At 30.6% G+C, this 20,871-nt stretch overlaps 1 protein-coding gene and 1 long non-coding RNA gene across 3 annotated transcripts; one reads left to right on the forward strand and one right to left on the reverse strand.

Annotated features, from left to right (window-relative positions):
- Positions 1 to 2,779: 2,779 nt before the first annotated feature.
- Positions 2,780 to 18,580, forward strand: LOC146528660 (pancreatic lipase-related protein 2-like). Its single transcript, XM_085202994.1, has 8 exons — positions 2,780 to 2,884; positions 11,649 to 11,706; positions 13,314 to 13,452; positions 13,950 to 14,063; positions 14,522 to 14,673; positions 15,194 to 15,414; positions 15,729 to 15,885; positions 15,998 to 18,580. The coding sequence occupies exons 1-8, from the start codon at positions 2,788 to 2,790 to the stop codon at positions 16,101 to 16,103; spliced, it is 1,044 nt and encodes a 347-aa protein (XP_085059120.1). The 5' UTR covers positions 2,780 to 2,787; the 3' UTR covers positions 16,104 to 18,580.
- Positions 17,722 to 20,755, reverse strand: LOC146528661 (uncharacterized). 2 transcript variants are annotated; one of them, XR_014879080.1, is made up of 3 exons: positions 20,629 to 20,755; positions 20,117 to 20,412; positions 17,722 to 19,142 (listed from the first exon to the last, which is right to left on the reverse strand). It is a non-coding gene; the product is annotated as an uncharacterized LOC146528661 (long non-coding RNA). The 2 variants fall into 2 exon arrangements; XR_014879079.1 differs by having other exon boundaries at positions 17,722 to 18,745; positions 20,629 to 20,749.
- Between the last annotated feature and the right edge of the window lie 116 nt (positions 20,756 to 20,871).

Genomic DNA, 20,871 nt, shown 5'->3' on the forward strand with positions numbered 1-20,871 from the left:
TAAAAAGTTAAAGTTCATATTTTAACTCAAAAATGAAACTAAATAGAAGTATAAATAAATTGTGCCATTATTTTCATACACTATTTTAATTACCTTTGAGCTCTACTCCTAGCCTTAACTCTCACTAGAATTTAATTGGTTTTAATAAAATATGTCTGACAGCAAACTGCGTCAGGGTAAAAAACCATATTTTAAAGAAGTTTGTTTTCAAAATATTTACTTTTTTGTGTGATAGCGTTTAACTAACGTACTCGTTGGTTATGTGTGCTACATAGTTAAAAATATATATTAATCATAAGTACAATCCAGACATGCTTCTAACATTTAATTTATGTAAACATAAATAATATTTTAGATAGCAGTAGTTTATGTCGCACTTTGTTTCTTTGACAACTAAAATATGTAATTTTAGTTGTCATTTCAGACTGGTGTTTAGTTTCAGGTTCCCGCTGACTGAGGTGAGACGCACGCACAGCCGTAACCGCTGATGGTGAAATAGAAAATGAAAGTAGAAACGTGAAATTTGGACAGATGCCACTAAGAAAGGATTTTAAAAAAATTAAAAACTGAAGGGGTGACATAGGGGTTGAAAGTTTATATGGAAAGATCTCTAAATTGGTACCGATTGAATCTGAAATTTAAAGAAAGTAAAGCTGCTTTAAGGTTTATAGTACACTAATACTATATATTATTTTGATATAAAACATATTAACATAAAAAAGTATGTTACGCTTTTATAATATACAGCCACCTATGATAAATTTACATAAACATATGAAGATATGAATAAATGTTAAACTCTATATTATGAAGCATGAAATATGTAACATTGCATCCACTAGATGTCTCTGGTTCATATATTCAAATTGAGTCATAATAACTTTCAACAGTTTTAAAACAAAGTTGTGACAATAATTTTAGTACCTAATAACGTGATTTCATATCGTTTATTAATTTAATTATTTCTCCCAAATGTAGACGAAACATTAAAATAGACTAGCAACAAAAAGAAAAATATATTTTAAATAAAGTATTAACTTAAAATTAATAATCTTTTAACCATGTCAATTGGATAAAAGGTTGAAAACTACCTGTTCGTTTTGATTTTTGGTTAACACAAAAAGTACGGTAAAAATACAATTATATGCATTTGCATATGCTAACATGCAAATGCTTATAATCCGATGTCTACTAATTACTAATAGCATTTGCATTTATTGCTTTTTGCTTTACATAGAACAATTGAACAAAAGCTTAATTAATAAGCTTTAAAAAATATATTTGCCGTTTTAAGTAACATATGCACACACTTAAACATAAACTAACCTAAACTTCTTGGTACTTGTATACATATTATTTACTATTTACAATCCATTATTTTTGGAGTTGGTGGCAAGATTTCTTTTTATAATTATTTTAGTTATTTGTTAATGTTGAGAAATAACAGGGGAACAGAGTGTTTTAACACTAAGTTCGCTCTGCCTACTCTTCTGTGTGCGGGATACACCGAGAAGCTGGATTTTTAAATTTTTATATGAACTAAATAAAAATGTAGCTATTACTAAAGCGTAGATAAAGGTGCTAAAACTAATATAAATAATTTGAACTTTTAACCGGCTCCAATAAGGGGGAGCCTAAAGTATTTTGCAAAAACTTAAATAAACTGCAACATTGTCTTTTTATATATAAAAGGTATACAATTTTTTGTCGATGAAGTTTTACGAACTTTGTCAGCACTCCTAGTAACTACTTTCCTATTGAGTTCATTTATTTATTTTTACATAATATACGAGTACAAATTAAAGTAAACAAGTAAGTACAAAGTTACAATTTAACCGTTAGGAGTCGAGGAATTGTGCCTTCCATCATCCACTCACCTGAATAATATATATTACTGAACACTTATATATTTATATAAGGCTGTGGTGTTATTTCAGGTTATTCGGATATGGTTTCCTATAGTATTTTTTAAATTTTCCTCTAGTATTTTAAAAATATCTCCTATCTCCTAATTGTTGAAGAGTCTCATCTTCTATCATCAACTCAGCAATATCAACAGATGGTGTATAATTAATGTATGTCTTCTATGTCGAGAAATATGTAAAAATGTCACATGATTATTTCCACAATTTAGTCAAATGTTAAAGGGAATCTCTAAATTATTAACCGCAATTCTTTAATTGCAATTTAAGTGTAAGGAAAAGGAGAAAGCAAATAAATAACAAACAAGTAAGCAAAATTTTACACAGCCATATTACATTTAACAAATTTATTTTCATGTCAGCTCTATCTCTTCTACTTTAAGTTTTAGGTGATTTAACCAAAAAGATGACAATAATTTCTAAATATAGCAAGCTACTTAAATCTATTGTGTAAACTGAACTTGAACTTAAACATTTACCAAATTGAAAAAAAAATACATATTCATAAGTAACAAATATAATATAACTTATTTAGTTTTCTTTTCGACTAAGCCATTGATAGTCGTTGTAATATGGTAACGTTATGCTCTTGGTTGACCTAAATATCTTCGGCGGTGGCACCTAACGAGCTGTCAGATTTCCATTTACTTTGGTGACAGGCTGCTATGAAATCCTCTCAACATTAAGAGCACTCTCGTTCCTAATTAGAGATTAATTGAATAAGGATGTGCTGCCGCCTTTGTGCATGGAAGGAGCTCTATCATAGAGACATTTTTTCCTTTTCCAATAATACTTATAATAAAATCTTTTATAGTCAGTTTTATATCTTTTTAATTTTCTTTTTTTTTTAAGTATGCATTACGGAATGTTGTTCAGTTGGTCGCGAACCACTGCGAGTGTCGCACGTGGCGCTATGTTTCGCGCGGTGTCAGTGAGCTGGAAGCGATACTGGTGGGGCACAGGTACGGACGCAATCACGACTTCCTCAATATACAAATTACGTGTTCCGATATCGAAATTTTAGTCCAAATATCTTAGATTTTTTTTTTAAAAAAAATATTATTTTTATACCTTTCCACACAAAACTTTATCGTATAAATTTGAGGAAAAACACTAGTAATAATTAATTACGCGGCAGTTACATATAAAAAGAACATAAGTTTAATTCAATTATAATATATTGTGTTAAGAAGAAATAATATGTAGGCCGGTATTTGGCAATACAAATCGTTTGTGAGCGGACGCTTGGATCTTGGAAGCGTTGTATGGCTGAATGCCCTCGACTATTTACGTTCGCACATCTTCGTTGCGTCTTCGGAGATTTTCGGAACACGTGGTTTCATGACAGCTGGTACTTCTATTCACAAAACTGCCACTCTATGGCTATGGCATTGAAAAGATAAGCACACCGCGAAACCATACTTATCTTAAAATTGTTAGCATTAACGTAAGTAAAGAAAAACTATTCTCTTACGATGTAAAATATTTTATATTATTTGTAATGAAGGTTTACATGAAACGGCTTCAAAAGCACAATTTCTTTTCTTAAAGTAGCACGTCAGTGGTAATTGTTGTGCTTATCTATATATATAAAAGGACTTGTCCTCACTGACTGAGGTAAGACGCACGCACAGCCTTAACCGCTGTGCGTAGAAACGTTAAATTTGGACAAAAGTTTACTTTCGTAATCTGGACATCCACTAAGAAGGGATTTTGAAAAATTTTAACCCTAAAGGGGTGAAATAGGGATTCAAAGTTTGTATGGAAAATATTTAAATCTGCACCGATTTATATAAAATTTGAAATTTAGATTTTTAAAAGTATTTAATTGAATACGTGTTTCATCGTTTTCTAAAACTCTCTCCCTAAGGGTGCAAATAAGGGGTTGAAAGTTTGTATAGGTATTTTTGAAATCGTCACCAATTTTTATAAAATTTGAAATTCAGACTCTTAAACGTATATAATTAAACACACGTTTCATGGTTTTCTAGAATTCACCCCCTAAGGGTGCAAATAAGGGGTTGAAAGTTTGTATGGGAAAATTCTTAAATCGCCACTGATTTTTATAAAATTTGAAATTTAGACTCTTAAAAATATTTCATTGAACACATGTTTCATGGGTTATTAGAATTCACCCTTAAATACGCAAGCAAAGCTGCGCGCGTCCGCTAGTTATCGTATAAAATTAATTACTCTAAGTGAAGTACATATTACATAAGGCCGCCTTTGCATACTTGTTTTTTTATGTCTTTTCTGTTCTATTTGTTTTATTCTTTTTCTTCTATTTGTGTGCAATAAAGTATAAACTAAACTAAACTACATTGATAATGATTATTTAATTACCTGTATATATTATAATTAAATAACAGGTCAAAAGATTTCTTATTACAATATTATTAACGACAAAATTATCTATTACCTATTATGGTATTTTTTTCGTTATTTTAAAACTTCTGGATAAAGTTTCTAATTTTTTAAATATTTGTGATCTTTGCTCCTTTAATTTTACTCTAATATCCGCTTATTTACAACGATTGTGTGTTGTATGAGAAAGGGTAAAATAGTATTAATTTAAATGAAAACTAAGCTACTAGCTCACTAATTTACTAGATTGTCGATCTAAGGATCAAACCCACAATCATCGAGAGTATGGACACATCTAGACGTTTCCTAATTGCGCTGTGATAGCGTCAACCCAAGCGATCTAGGGTAAAAAAGTCTATTAAATATAATCATTATAGCAAATTTAAATTGCATATAATTAATGTCTTACCTTTTATTATTATCTGTAAAAAGATACATAATTAACTATATAATTATACATATTTAAAGTTCTGCATTTTATATAAATATTTTAACTTATTTTTTACACTCGTATTCAAATTAACATTATTGAGGCTGTTTTGGCACAATGGGTCACTGTGAACTTAATGGTTGTAGATACGCTTTCCAGTTGAGGGAAGAATTATACTTGTTTTCCCGCTCTGGTAAGAGAAAACCGAGCATTCATTTCCGCCATATATTAACATATAATTTCGAAGCAGAACGGAGTGTCAAGACACTAGATTTATTCTGCCTACTCTTTCATAAAAGAATCCAGTCAATATTTCTTTTTTATTTTTATTGTAGTGTTCAGCGACTTCATTCTGATTATATCAAATACACTATACGCAAAAACCATTATCTCTACGGAAACAATGTTATCGTAATTATCTTATAATACTAAAAATATCAACATTTTTATTCAACAAATAGTACTAATGCATTTTGAATGGTTTATTTTTATAAACCAAAATTGATAAATTAAAAATGTTAATAGATTTTTTTTTAAGCCAGAGGAAATCGAACCCACAAATTACCCTGCAATAAGTCGGCTTCCATAATAATTATATTAGAAAAATAATAAAATATTTACAATGTCAACGAATCTACTATTATAATATATAAAACGTGATGTTTAAATGCACATGCAAAGAGCAATGTTAAGTATCTAGAGCGTGAACACTCAAACGTGCCTTATTTAAATAAATATAACTGTCGCTCACTTTACTTTACCTCTTAACTTTTAAAACTTGTTCTGGTTACGGAGAAATACTTTTATTTTTAGCTCAATTCATGTACTTTAATTTAATCAAATATTTATATTCTCGATAGTTTTTATAGGGGGTCTATATAAATTATTTAAGTATAATAACATATTATTTTATCATTATAATAACAAACCTTGACTTAAAATGCAATTTTATATGTTTCTTTAGCTTATTTGGAAAGAGCCATTCTTTTGACCTAATTTCGTCGGCCCTTATTACCACAATCTCTAATAGATGTTTATGATTTGTAGGTGCAGCGTACACGCATAGTAAATATACAATATTTATTAGTTTTTTATGAAAGTACATCTATTGATATTTTTATACTGATTTTATGAATATGTAGAGTTTGTTTGGTTGAACCCGTTAACCTCAATAACTAGTGGTTCGAGTTAAAAATATTTTTTTTTATTTTGGATAGTCTTATCGAGGAAGCCTTTTGGACTAGGCTTTATTATATCATTGTTAATCGTTTCAATGGGTACTAGGTACAGTCAGTACTGTACTGTATGTTAAGAGTCTCTATGGACGTTTTGAATATGTCATGACATACATAAACTCTTTGTTATTTCATTTGACCACGAAAATGAAGCCACAGATAAAAAATTACGTATGAACAAATTAACTATGTATGTGTACGGAAAAAGTCAACATTTTGAATATTTTTCAGTTGATATTGTTATTACAATTCTTACTTAACCCGTAAATCTAATATGTTTAGTTGTAGGTTCGAATCAGAACAAAGAAATTATTTACAACATAGGCGGTTCTACGGTCTGCTTAGATAAAGTCCCATTTTTTTGTATATTAGAGATATTGTTTGTTGCGTTTAACAATGACATCGATAACCCTTATCTGCGCACCCGACAAAATGTTAAAGATGTGTGAAGATAATAACAATTTGATTATTCTGAAGAGTTGGGCTTATGATATAAATAAGGATTGTATAGTATAATAAATATATATTTATTTTTAAATTCACGATATATCTCACACAGCAGGGTAGGCAGAGGAAACATGGGAACCTAGTGTTAAGAAGCTTCTGTTTCGCACTTTCCACTGAATTCTGGAGACACTGCATGTTGTTAGCAGAACTCAGCGCTTTGCCTCGTTATAAGAACGAAAAAACGAATAAAACTGAAAATATTTCATTCCCTCGAGTGGGAATCAAACCCACAAACTGTAAACAATATTATAATTACACAATATATAAACAATATTATAATTACACACTCTACAAACCTGTATAACATTTTATTTAAATTTTAATTTCTAATTAGTATACAAAAGTAAATGTTTCGTATATGACGTGATATGTTAAACTTGCCGTCTATTGGTTGGCGCGTAACTAGAACGGCTTCAATTAAACATAGACTTTGATATACCAATCAATATACGCATCGCGCTGATTGCAATGTTCCTCTCATCTTCTTTGATGTGGTATAAATGTTATATAACTAAAATACATTTTGTAATAGTATTTTTTTATTTCACACTATATGTCGCGTATAGCAGGGTAGACAGAGAAAACCTATGAACTCCATGCTAAAACATTCCGTTTCTCATTTTCAAAATCTCTTCACTAACTCCGAAATTACTCAGGATGCTTGAGATCGACCTTTTAGTCAGCAATAGTTGCGTCAGCCAGAAAGAAGATGTCATCGATCAATATGTGAACCCATATTCAAACTCATACATGCTCAAGATAAAGTGACGACGAGGGTGCTGCATTAGAGATGCCTAGGGAACATTGCTTTGCATTCACGAGTCATGCCTCTGTGAAGGAGAGGCGGAACTAATTCCAAGAGCTGCTGAACACTCAGAACCTGTGTAGTCTTATCAGTTAATGTCAAATACAAGTGTCATTACAATGTTGACACTTTGAAACGCATCTTATCAGAAATACCATAAAATTTACTACACTTTCATCTTTTTTTATGGTTTATAATTTATGTAATTGTGAATCTATGTTGAAAGTTTACATTATAGAGTTATTATTAAATAGTGAGTCGTTATTTTTTGACACTTTTACATCAGTAGCTGTAAACCTGTTGTATATAATCGTTTGTTTCATGATATGTGGCCTAACAGGTAGTAAGGTCTGATAGACATGACCAATATGTTTGTAATCTGACTAACTAACTAACTAACTAACTAGTAATCTAACAATCGCGTGCAATATCGAGGAACTTGAAGGAAATTTATTATTAATATGCCGTGACGTGAGGTAATGCGGCAAAAACTTTGATATATCTATACTTTAATGACTTTTATTGTCAATAAGCCACGTGACCATCCTTTAATATTAGTATTCCATAAACATGAGGGTAGGCAGAGAGAAATAGGCAGGTTCAAGACACTTTACTCTCCGCTTTCCTAATTCTAATATAATATATATGTTAATCTTAATAAAGTTTTAAGAAATTATTATGAGGCTGTCGAAGCAAAACGTTGAGTTCCGCCACTCAACATACAATGCCTCCAGAACTCGGTGGAAGCGTCTTAATACTAGGTTCCCTCCGCTTACTCTGCTACAACGCTGAAAAAAAAAATATTACGTAATGATTTTAACACAGGTTTACCAACTCTAGGTAGATTGATTAAAAAAATCTTAATTCTGTATGATAGAGTTACCGCTTGTGTTAAAACTACTTTACATTTTTAACTAATAACTTTACCTCAAGCTTTCTGTTAAAATCAATAAAAAAACAACAAATTAGGTACCTTTGATAAAGATATATCAACTTCACAATGAAATGCTTAAACGACAAACCAAAACATTCATTGGATTGCTCTCGCATGTACAAGAGAAGGGACGATGTAATAAAAAAATGTTCAAAGGTGGAGAACAAAAGATCCAATCAAGCCAGTTACAAGGTTTTTTTATCTCATATTAGTAAAAAACAACAACGACACAGCCGTCGATGAAAAATACCTTTATAATTAGAAGTAGAGATTTTTGATTTCATCTGTTTACAAGTTTAATATTAATGTAATCGTCACAATTGTTTATTTAATATTTTTAATTACTTTTCATATGAGAAGAAGAAAGAAAGTTTTACGCATCTCTCTCATCATCCAGTACGGTGGACGAGTTGTGGTCGCCTTAAGTTAGTGTAATAGCTGCTCATTTGTTTTAAGGCTTTTTCTAGTGTTGATTTTTTTCTTGAATGAACAATGTGCAAAAATTCAGAAAGCCTAACTTCAGGACGGCCACAACTCGTCAACCTTACTGTACATACCTATGCATAGGGTATTTTTTTGTCCGTACGTATACACTCATGGCTCTGATATCACACAATTATTTTCAAGCAATATCTTTAAAATCGGCGGTAGCTAAAAAATAAGGTGAGGTTTGATAAGACAGACTCGCTTCTTGGAAGTGATGCATGCAGATAAGTATTTAATATATCTACATAATTGTATCCATTTATTAAATTTTTATGTAAATAACATTTTGCCTCATTACTAGAGGGAAACCATCAGTAGAATATTCAATAATATAATAGAAGCTATCACGACTTGACTTCAATAAGTGAAAGGCTGTCAGTCTATAAGCCTATTATTACAGTCTGTATTAGAAAGACGGGTCTAAAAAAGGATTGAGGCGGTTAAAGAAAAGTATCGTTAGCTGTAAATCAATTGTAAACACAACTTATCGTATTTTTAGGATTCTGTACCTCAAAAGGAATGAAACGAAACCATTTTAGGATCACTTTGTTGTTCATCTCTCGAAATCGCGTGGACATATCAAGACGAAATTAATATAAATATTACATTTAGATCTATGGACCCTTAAAACAGAAATAAACAAGCTTCCAAGTTCAATATATGAGAATTTATGCATCGATTTTGCTGCATTTTGTTAAAAATTTGCATTAATAATCTCAATTCGAAAAAATAATTATAAACTTATATATATAATTCATTTCATACAAAATGAGTGCATATGCTCGTAAAATAAAGTTTGTCGACTTTTATAACTTGTATATCCCGTTGATCTACAATCCTGAAATAAGGTACGGAAGCCTCAACGAGCGAGTCCGACTCGCACTTAACCGGTTTTTAATTTTACATAAAATGTCAAGTCGCTTTAGTAATGGCCATAAAAACAAATATACTTACCTTACCTTACTCTTGCTTATTAAAAGTAGTAATAGAGTACTTATAAAATCTAGGTCACAATCCGTAGTTTTCACTTCTGAATGTAAGGTTTACAACAGTCGACGTTATTAAGTGAAGAAAATAATGGAGATCATTAGAGTTCTTTTATACTTCTATAGTTTTTGAATACGGTTAGTTAGTACATTCCAAGTGGAGTAAAATTTAAAATTATAACTTCTTAAATGGACCTTTTAAAGTTTCTATAAATAAAATCATTTTTACGTAACTCAGTGTTTAAACTGGAAAATATAATAATTATTAAAATGACTACTTAAATTATAAACGCGACAGGTTGTGGGTTCGATTCCCATTCGAGGAAATAAAATATTTTATATATGAGCAAAGCACGGCTATAAGTTGAAAAATGGAGAACGGAGTGTTTTAACACTAGGTTCTCTCTGCCTACCCTGCTATGGACGAGACATAGCGTGAAGCTAAAAAAATAATAATATTATTCTATTTAAGACTATGGCATCATGGCGCATCACAGGCCATCCTATATCTTTCTTTCATATCAATCACTTGTTAGAAAACGGTTAACGTAAGGTCAATTCAACATGGTTATAAAGCGCATAACAACATTAAGTAGAAATATATTATATACCTCCATTTTGTTAATAATATAAAAAAATATTATAATTATTGCTTTAGCATTTTCATTACGAGTATCTCGTATAATAAATATAATATAATCTTGCATGATACAAAATCTAAAACTTCGCAGAGTAGGTAGAGTGAACCTAGTGTTAAGATACTCCGTTCTCCAATTTCCTCTGAATTTTCGAGACATTGCGTGTTGAGTAGTGGAACTCAAGGCCGCGCTTTTTTATGTTACCAGAGCGAGAAAATGAATGAAAACACCAAATATTTCATTCTCTTGAGTGGGAAACGAATCCACAACCGTCGCGTTTACTGTCACACGCTGCACGACCGTGCCACTACGGTCTATTGTATAAATTTTAAAATGATTATATAAAATTTTAAAAGAATGATGGGCTATATATAGCCTTTTCTAATTATTCATTCATCATTCTTTTAAAATGTTATATTTAAATATAGAATAGCATGCGGCGTTGAGTTCCGCCACTCAACACAAATTAATTAAGGACATTTTGTTTCTATGTATACTTTTCTATTTACTTACCTTAATTAATTAAGGACATTTTGTTTCTATGTATACTTTTCTATATACTTTTCTATATATATTTGGGAATACAATTATCGTATTTCAAGTAATAATAGATATATAATGTAAAAATATAAATTTACAATACTGACGCAAGCGCATCCAATGCTGTCGTTAGAAAAAAACAACTAATTTGCATCTACAAATCTGATAAGGACATCCTCCTATAACTCAAAGAAAATTATAACTGCGCAGAAACAGTAAGAGAAGAATATGATATTATAAATAGATAAATTACAGTAAATAACAAGTAATTTTTGCTAACAACTTAACGACTTAAGGACTCTAATTTGAAAGACTCTACCAACTAAATACGAATTCATAACTGTCAATCACGCTGAAATGTTCACTCTAATATTTGTTTTGCAAATATATCTCATTGTCGAGGCCAAAAATGTTATTGAAAATGAAAATTTTACGAGTAAATTAAATATAAATAGGGGTATGTGATAAAAAAAATATGTGCCCTTTGGTATACATTGATATATAATATGAAGATCTTAATTTAATTTTAATGCTTTATATTATGTTTTACCTCAAATATATTCGGCTTGACACTCTATCACGCATATAGTATAGTCAGAAGAGACAAGTGTTAAGACAATTCGCTCCACTCTCACTCCTCTATTTTTCAGATATTACGTGTTAAAAAGCGGTGGAGGAAAATATTTCATTTCTCAAAGTAGTAATCGAACCCATAACTGTTGCGTGTACAGTCAGTACACCACGACGACGGCAATCCCAATCTAATTAAAGTGAACTAAGTAAATTATTTTAAAATTTCAGGCATATTACCGGATAGAACGAATCGTATAGAAGATATCTATCTCAGATTTTACAATGGGTATGTATGTATTTTAAATTATTTAATCTAACATTAAAAATTATTGATTACCTATATTTGATAATTTATTTTGTGTCTGACAAACTGTAATATACTTTATTACAGTTTAAAAATAATTATTAATATTTAGTTTAGTTTTAATTACTTAAGTGTATAAATTATACATTTTAATTTATATTTAAAAGAACATATTTTAATAACTAACTAACCTTTGTAATTATTTAAGACATATATAGCACAGACAGACAAGACCATTTATGTGTCACAAGTCTACGGCCCTTGGAACTTAGAAAAAATAAAGAGAAGTCAACGTAATACATAAACGTTTATCATCGTTTTTCTGCATTTGATATGAAATTCTCCGCGCAATCAAAACCTATAAGGTTCTTACCTTGGACCTACAATTAATATGAATTCGATTCCCACTCGGGGGAATAAGTTATATTTTCTTTGCTCTGAGAACACTAAGCCCGACGTTGAATTCCGCCATTTAACACACATGAACGGTCGAAAGTTGGGGAACTGTGATTTAATATTAGGTTCCCGCAGCCTACCCTGCTATATATGGGATGCAACACGAAGCAAAAAATAAAAGTAATACGGACCGAAAAGGGTTTCTTTCTACTCGCATAGCAAAAAGAAGCCTTTGCTATAACTATTTCTGAATGAGACAGCGTCTGGGTGGCGGACAATCTATATATGTTACAACTAGTCTATAAATATTTCGTACCTATTAATTGTATAAATAGTCTATATACGCAAAAATAGATTGCCTTCACTCTTAGTTTGTATAAGATGAAATCAATATATCAATATATGTTGGAACAATGACGTATGTAAAGTTTATAAATAGCCTTTTCCCATACATTGACATATTAAATTGTTTTTTTTTCAAACATGCACTTACGTCATTATTGCACCAATATATACTTACAGTGCACGAGGCTTAAGCTGAGCTTTGCATTTGTGTGAGTGTGACTAAAGGTAGAGTTAGGAAAAAGCTTTTAGAAATAAAATTTATTAGAAATTAAAATTATTAATAGAGATCAATAAAAAAATAAACGTAAAAAGATATAGCATCTTCCCCACCGGATACTACATCCTCATAATTTTCACTCTCATTTGATATATCGTTTAATAATTATTTTTTCCTTTATATCACCAAAAACAGCGCTTTGTCCACATATATTGTCTTTAAAATTTATCTTTCACTTTTAATAAATGAAACACAATAAATTAATAAGAATTAAATATTTAACGCTGCTATCATTATGAGAGGTAAAGCAGAATTATACGACCGGTATATGAAAAAATATATAAAAAAAACGGTCGTATAATCCTGCTTAGGCCAAGAAAATGACGTTACACATACACTATATATAAACACTCATAACACAAATGAAAAACTCAGTTTAGACCTCGCGAACTGTACATAACTATAAAGATCACAACATAATCGTACTTATTAAAAAGTATATTAGAATATAACAAAAAAATATATATTGTATCGAAGAAACTACTAATACTCGCGAGACATTTGTAAGATTGTCATATAAAGAAGATAAATTTATTAATTTAATATTGCAGCATCTTTATTATAATTACAGAAATTCATTTGAAGAATACGTGGATATACCACTCAGCCAAGCATCCCATCTTCTTGATGTCAAGGGCTTCGACAACAACAATCCCACCGTCCTTTACATCCATGGCTTTATAGAAACTGCTCAGCAAGAAAGTGTTCAGGTAAACATACTAAAATAAAAGCAAAACTAATTTCTAATTAATTTCATTACTGTAAGGTAACCTTTTTATGGTTTACCCCAGGTCTCCCTGAATAGGGTATAGTTTAAGTTATCGTAAATCAATTTACCCCAGTCACCACAGCACCTGTACCCAATAATATAATAATTAATAGTATTAACCTAAAAATTAGTGAGGCCGTCATAGCGCAGGGTGCAAGGGTGTGACTGTAACGCGACGGTTGTGGGTTCGATCCCCACTCGAGAAAGTGAAATATTTATTTATGTTTATATTTCCATTTCTTCGCTCTGGTGTTGAGGCAAAGCGCGGCGTTGAGTTCTACCACTTAACACGCAAAGCGGCAGAAAGTCGGCGACGTTAAGTTTTTTCTGCCTACCCTGAATAAAATATATGAATATCAAAGCAAGCAAGATTGCGTATGCTAATAATACTTTATTTTGTAATGCAGTAATATAAGTTTTGAACATCATTTTCTTCAGGTCATGGTGAGCGCGTACTTAGAGACAAGGCCGGACACGAACATAGTATTACTAGACTGGTCGAACATGTCACATGGCTCTTATTTAGTTAACGCCGCCAGGAATACTAAAAAAGTAAGTGTAGAAAAGTAATTATTTTACATATAAATATCACAAATATTTGCTAATTAAATCAATTATTTTCATTTCTCTACTCTGGCAAGTGAACAAAAAAGTATGATGTTCTAATATATGACATACGAGAAAAATAAATACTTGTTTTTTTTCTTCACGCTGTATCCCGTGCATAGTAGGGTACCTGGCAGATAGAAGCTGGGGACCTAGTGCTAAAACTTCCATCAAGACTTGCGTTTTCCACATTCCGCCGAATTCTTGAGGCATTGCGTGTTAAGTGACGGAACTCAATTACCAGTTATACCACTCAATTGCCTCGTTACCAGAGCTAAGAAATGAAAATATTAAATAATTCATACACCCGTGGAAATCGAACCCACATTCGTCGAGAAGTCGTCGAGAAATAAAAATATACTCTTAACAATAGTCTATTTACAATTATTTTGTTTCGTTTTCAGGTAGGAGCTGCGTCGGCGGAGCAAATAAACAAGTTAATTGAAGACGGCTTACAAATAGAGAAGTTGCAAGTAATAGGTCATTCCCTCGGAAGCCACGTAGCCGGCTACCTGGCGAGGGAATTGAAAAATAAATATAACAATACCATAAAAAGGTAAATAGAACGAGACTTTTATTATACGAGTTATTGCTTTCTTCGTCTAAGAATAATAAGGGTTCATAACCGATATTATTTCTTAGAATAGAAGTCATCGTAACGCAGTGGATTAAATGGGACAACGTCTGACCTTAAAGGTGATGGTAGTGAGTTCGTCCTTATTTGTAGGAATGTTTTTTGTTTGCCTGGAATTCGGAAGTTAAATGGAAAACATATTTTTCCTAAGAAGTATTTTTTTATGACATTAAACTAAATACGCGTCTGTGTGATATCTAAGCACGAATACAAACAAAGCGTACCATATAATTATATATCAATTTAGATACGAATCTAATGTTATTTCAACATTTTATTGTGTAAATATTAATGGTTTTCCTTTTATACCTATCCCCATTATATTATCCCCCTATATTTTCTATGTTTACAATTATTGTCATGACACTAGGTCCTCTTTGTCTATCCTGTTGCATTCGGGATAAAACTTGATGCTAATCTTCAAAAATGATACATTTTTCAGGTTAACTGCTCTAGACCCAGCATTTCCAGCATTTTACCCAGACGGTGTAGTAATGGACCACGTCACAGATAAAGATGCTGCATTCGTGGATGTGATACACACAGACGCGGGAGGTTATGGCGCTCCGGTACGCACTGGGACTGCTGATTTTTGGCCCAACGGAGGCAAGAGTATACAGCCTGGATGCCCTCGGTTTGCACCGATTCCACTTTCAGATGATAGTACGATTTTTTCATCTTTTCTTTTCCATTTTTTACAAAATATGCAATTATTTGTCTTTTTTAAAGGATGTTCGGGGAATCAGTTACAGCATCACAAGACCTTGTGAATTCAAGAATATGTCTTAATAGAGTGTATCAATGTGTAAATTTTCTATAAAATAAATTAGCAATTTTAAAATCATATTTATCATATCCACAATATTTGTAATGTTTAGTCTCGTAAATCTATATTTATTATATAGCCAGCTCAACACTTACGAAATTAATAACTTACTTAAAATTAGTGTTAATCTTTTTTTATCGTTTATTAACAGATCTCTGCAGTCATTGGAGATCGTGGAGATTTTATGCGGAATCTATACGTAATCCGGAAGCATTCCCGGCATCACCTGCAGAATCTTATCATAAGTTTAGGGAAAATCCTACACCGGAAGTGGGATTCGTTTATATGGGAGCTAACTGTGATACTAAGTAAGATATGCACATGCATTTATTTTCTAAGTTCATAGATTTTATTTATTTTATTGTCGTTATATGAAAAAGGAAATAAAAAATATATGTAATATTGTTTATTTAATTTCAGTGCTCGTGGATCTTATTATTTGACAACGAATTCAGAATCTCCTTTTGGCAAAGGCATGGACGGTATTTATACTAAAAACAAGAGCAATAAGAATAAAAAATCATAAAATGTATACTTAGTGGACTACTACTTAAAATTGTATTGGAACTGATTTTTTTCTAGTTTTTAACATCACATTGGAAAATGGGTTAATAAGATATATTTAATATAACTTGCCTTTTGGTGGTTTTGGTATACAAATGGTAAAAGTTATAATTTAGGAATATAGAAACGATGAATAGACGACGGGTGATGTGTTGTTCGAAACGAGTGAAAGTTGTTTTATTGGGTTATTCGGAAAGTCATTTTGTTTCTTGTGTGTGTGTATAGTAAATAAATATTTTTCCAAATGATATATTGGTCATTCTACTACCTACTGCCTAGAATGAATTGATCTTTTTCACACAAAACTCTTGCTATATCAGCTCTATAAGCAAATAATGATCGTGTGGCTTACGTCTGAAGTTGGGTTCGAAAATATAGAATTAAATTCTCTGTCAAAATTACTTTCCGTACAACCTATTATATTTAAGTAATTTACCTGCACAACCTCCTTTACATTATGTTAAAACAAAAAAAAACGCCTACAAAAATTATAGAACAATGTAGGTAATTTAGTAAACGGATATTTGATATACTTACATGTATTGCATATATAATATGTCAAACTATATAAAATAAACTACAACTACATTTATATTTATACTCAATATTGAAAACATAATGTAAATTAATAGGAAAATTGTAATTCCAATTTATTATTTATTTATTGCATATCATATTAAATATCACAATTTATTTAACAATGCATACAAATGCAACAATTTATACAAACTATCAAATAAGTTACCGAAATTTTATAACTTAATATTTATTATTAAGAAAACATCACATTTTGAAATACCGCCATTTTGATCGCCATTGCTAATACTGTGCTATTCTTTAACAAATATTTTGCGTCTGTCGATGACAGATATTTTGAAAAAGAAGTAAAAAGAAGCATTGCTGTGTTCTTTTTACACTTCGAGTGTATAATACCTTTAATTAAAAAAATGTATGAAATGTAATAATTATAATATTACTTTAGGAAACTTAAATTAGACTGGAACTAACTAGCATGCGTGTTTAAATATCGGTAATATTTTTCCCAATAAATTAAATAGAATAATTGTATATTATTTTTATTAATAATATATTATTCTATTTAATTTATATCAAAATATATATATATATTAGGAAATGTTTTTATCGTAAAATGTGTTCTATACACGCAAATGTGTGCAATACGAGTGTACTTAACGTTACGGGTGCATATTGTATTTAGTATACTGGGGATCAACTATAAATAAAATTGGCATTTTAATTCTTTGTATAATACTGCATTTATCTTGTATAATATATAATTTTGTTAAATTTAAACCATATTGGTTCCTAAGAAAATGTATTCTTAATTTAACTTTTCTATGTATAGGTACATTAGAATTTCAACGAATATTTGGCTGCTATTAATACTATTCGGTATTCGAATATAAACGATATTCGGCCATATTTATATTAGTCGGCTGAATGCTCATATCTTAATTATATATATTTTTTGTTTATAATATAATGATTGGTTTGGCAAATGTAAGAAGTAGTAAACTTGTTTTCTCGTAGACCATTCAGCCTAAAAAACGATGATGCTTTAAACATACCACTTCTTGGCGCCAAAGATTATTAATTTCAATGTTTATAAAAAAAAATGTTTTTTTAGTACCATAAATATGGATCGTTAATATTATTAAAAATCTAAACTAGTTCAAAAAATTTATTTCTTTTCAAACTGCCGGTTTCTGCTAACACTGCTTCGAACTAATCCATAAAGAGTGTATACTATTCTTTGCAACACTAATTGTTAATAGACAAAAAAATAGGCCAAACATATCACTATTTTTGTCTTTCCGATTGATCAATTAAGAATTAATATGTAATAACAATAAATTCCGCGAACGGCCTAATTTTTTGCCATTATTACCCATATACACATATGATAGAGTTTTTATTAAAATCTTAAAAACAAAAATCGAGCTCCCTAACTCATATGTATACTAAATATTTATTGATATTACACAGTTAAATTAATACCTAAATAAATTATATCGACATAACGCCCATCATTTTTTGGATGGAGAAAAGAGAGAAAAGGAAGAAACTCAGTAACTAATTCATTTAAATTCTTTCTCTATAAGCTAAAACCTTTATTATATACATTTTATTCTATTATCTGTCCTTTTTGTTTCATTTCAAAAACTCTAACACTATTTGAGGCTATACTAGAAGTTGTTTTTAAAGTGGTGAAAAATTATAAATAAAATATATATATGTATTTGGTTTAACATTAAATCAAAAAACATGTTAAATTATTTAATACTTTTCATTAGTAAATAGTGTTCGTCTTAATGACGACAATAATAAACGTAGATGCGCACAATATTATGTAATGGAATAAACTAGTATTACGCTATTGTATTTTTTTATTAAATTAAATATATAAAGCAGCATTTTCTTACTTGTTTTAATGAAATAAATAAGCAAATGTTTAAATTTTATTTAGTTTACAATTATATCTTTAATCTCGAAATATTAAAATACGATAACAGTGAGGTCTCCAGTGAAACTTTTTCAGCAAGCAAGTAGAATCCGAATATCATTACACCGGTCAAAAGAAACCTGGAAATAAAAGTTAGTGAAAATAATTGAACGAATATAGGTATCTACAGTTTATTGTTTATTATACATATATTTTTATAAGGATATAGTTTATTTTGCTTATATTAGAAGTTCAAATTTAAACATATTTTATCTTATTAATAAATATCACACTATTTGTTGCCAAAGTGTCGCATTTCAATATGTTATTTGAAATTTTAATTTTAAAAAAGATCCTCTGAACATGAGTTATTCCACGTACTCTACGAAATCTCCAGTAAAACCAGCAGGCTGTAATTTCGGCAAAGGTGTACTATTTACTAAAGTACTATTTGTTTCAGTATTCGAATTATAGATTTCAGTTACAAATTTCGTAGTCCAAAATATGGAAAAGGCAATTGCTCCAAGGATTAGAACACTGAAAATTACAGCACATTTTAGATCTAGACAAACAGTTAAAACATCAAATTTTGCAAAGAGGAAACCTGGGAACGTAGTGTTAAGACATATTGAGTGCCTCGTTACCAGAGCTAGTAAAATGAAAATAATAAATATTTCATTTCCTCGAGTGGAAATCGAACCCACAACCTGCCGCGCTTACAGGCACGCGCTTGTGCCCCTGCGCCACTACCGACCTTATCACACAAAATATGCATAACACTTTTTCTGTAATAAAAATATACTTACAATCCTGCAGCCATTTTTTTCTCCAATATAATTGAAGAATAGTAAAGAAAATATACTATCTTATTCTATTATAGCTTAATGCTCAGTGAAGACTAACAGAATTTTCTTTCAATAGAACAATACCTTTTGTTATATGACGTTCGTTGTATACGTTGTTTAAGAAGAGAACAAAACAAAAATATTGATTTAGAATATATTTTAAAGCTACATCGAACGGTGTTATTTTTTTACTTCTTTCTTCATAGTAGATATATTTCTTTTACTTTAGTTGGAAATATTAATTTCAATTAAATCTTCAATCATTTCGGATTCAAAATAAGAAAATGTTTTGAACACTTTTATTAAGTCGAGCTATGACATGCATCTACTATATCTAAGAATCTGAGTTACACGCACTTCTCATGCCGTCGTAGTGCAGTGGCAGTGCATGTGACTGTAAACGCGACAGTCGTGGGCTCTATGCCCACTCGGGTGTATTTAATATTTTCATTTCCTTGTCTGATAAGAAGACAAACCGCGGCGTACAATTCCGCCACTCAACAAGCAATGCCTCAAGAATCCGTCGGAAAATGGGGAACCGAAGTGTCTCACTGGGAACTTTGCCTACCCTGCTAAGTGCATGTTACAGCGTGAAGCTAAAAAAATATGAAAAAAGAGAAAACTTGAACAACACCTTATAATACAATGATTTTATTAATAACTTACTTAGCCTGATTATTGATTACACATAATAGACGATTCAAAAATCGTTAAGACTATTATTTAAATTTTCTTTCTCGTCTGTTTCTGGCATATTTTGCATCGTAGTGATTTCCTGTACATTACCATCATCTGTGGGCACCTGGTATGTTTCTGAGCTTGGCTGATAAATCTCCTCTGTTGTTGTGGTAGTGGAAGTGGTAGCAGAAGAGGTAGTGATTTTTTGCACGGGTACAGACGACATTGATGCGTATTTTGCTGTCCAGTACAACCCAAAAGCAACCAGACCCCCAATCAGCAAGCTAAAGAAAAAGAACAAGAATACCTTTTGTAATCGATTATCTTTATCACCATGTAAGTTTTTAAGTTTTAGGTTGAAAAAAGAATCGTATAGGAATAAACGATTTTTTATATACATATATATTAGTTACTATTTTTAAAACTAATTATATTATATTGTTTTTATTTAATAACTTTACTTTTCACAGATTATATTTAAGATATACAAAAATACACACTAGCCGAAAGCCATTAGAACTTCTTACTTTCCTGAATAGCTTCTACTAAATCTTTGTGAACCATTTACACGATGACAATGGCCGGTCAATTCAATAGGTATCGGCTTACAAAATTTCCTTGAACGCTATACATATGTATCTACAGGTATTTTTTTAAACATCGAGTATTCTTATATTATGTAAATACAATACGGAAGGTATTGTCTAATATTTCTATTACATTATATCATATTATGGCATATT

The sequence above is a fragment of the Heliconius melpomene genome, chromosome 19 (assembly GCF_056956725.1).
Source record: "Heliconius melpomene rosina isolate 202511_hmr_F chromosome 19, ASM5695672v1, whole genome shotgun sequence".
NCBI classification, from domain to species: Eukaryota; Metazoa; Arthropoda; class Insecta; order Lepidoptera; family Nymphalidae; genus Heliconius; species Heliconius melpomene.

Excerpts from the sequence above, each read along its gene's own strand:
- LOC146528660 (XM_085202994.1), top strand. The coding sequence starts at position 2,788 with ATGTTGTTCAGTTGGTCGCGAACCACTGCGAGTGTCGCACGTGGCGCT. Across the intron at positions 2,885-11,648 it reads GCGATACTGGTGGGGCACAG|GCATATTACCGGATAGAACG; the intron begins GTACGGACGCAA and ends TTAAAATTTCAG. Across the intron at positions 15,415-15,728 it reads GATTCCACTTTCAGATGATA|ATCTCTGCAGTCATTGGAGA; the intron begins GTACGATTTTTT and ends GTTTATTAACAG.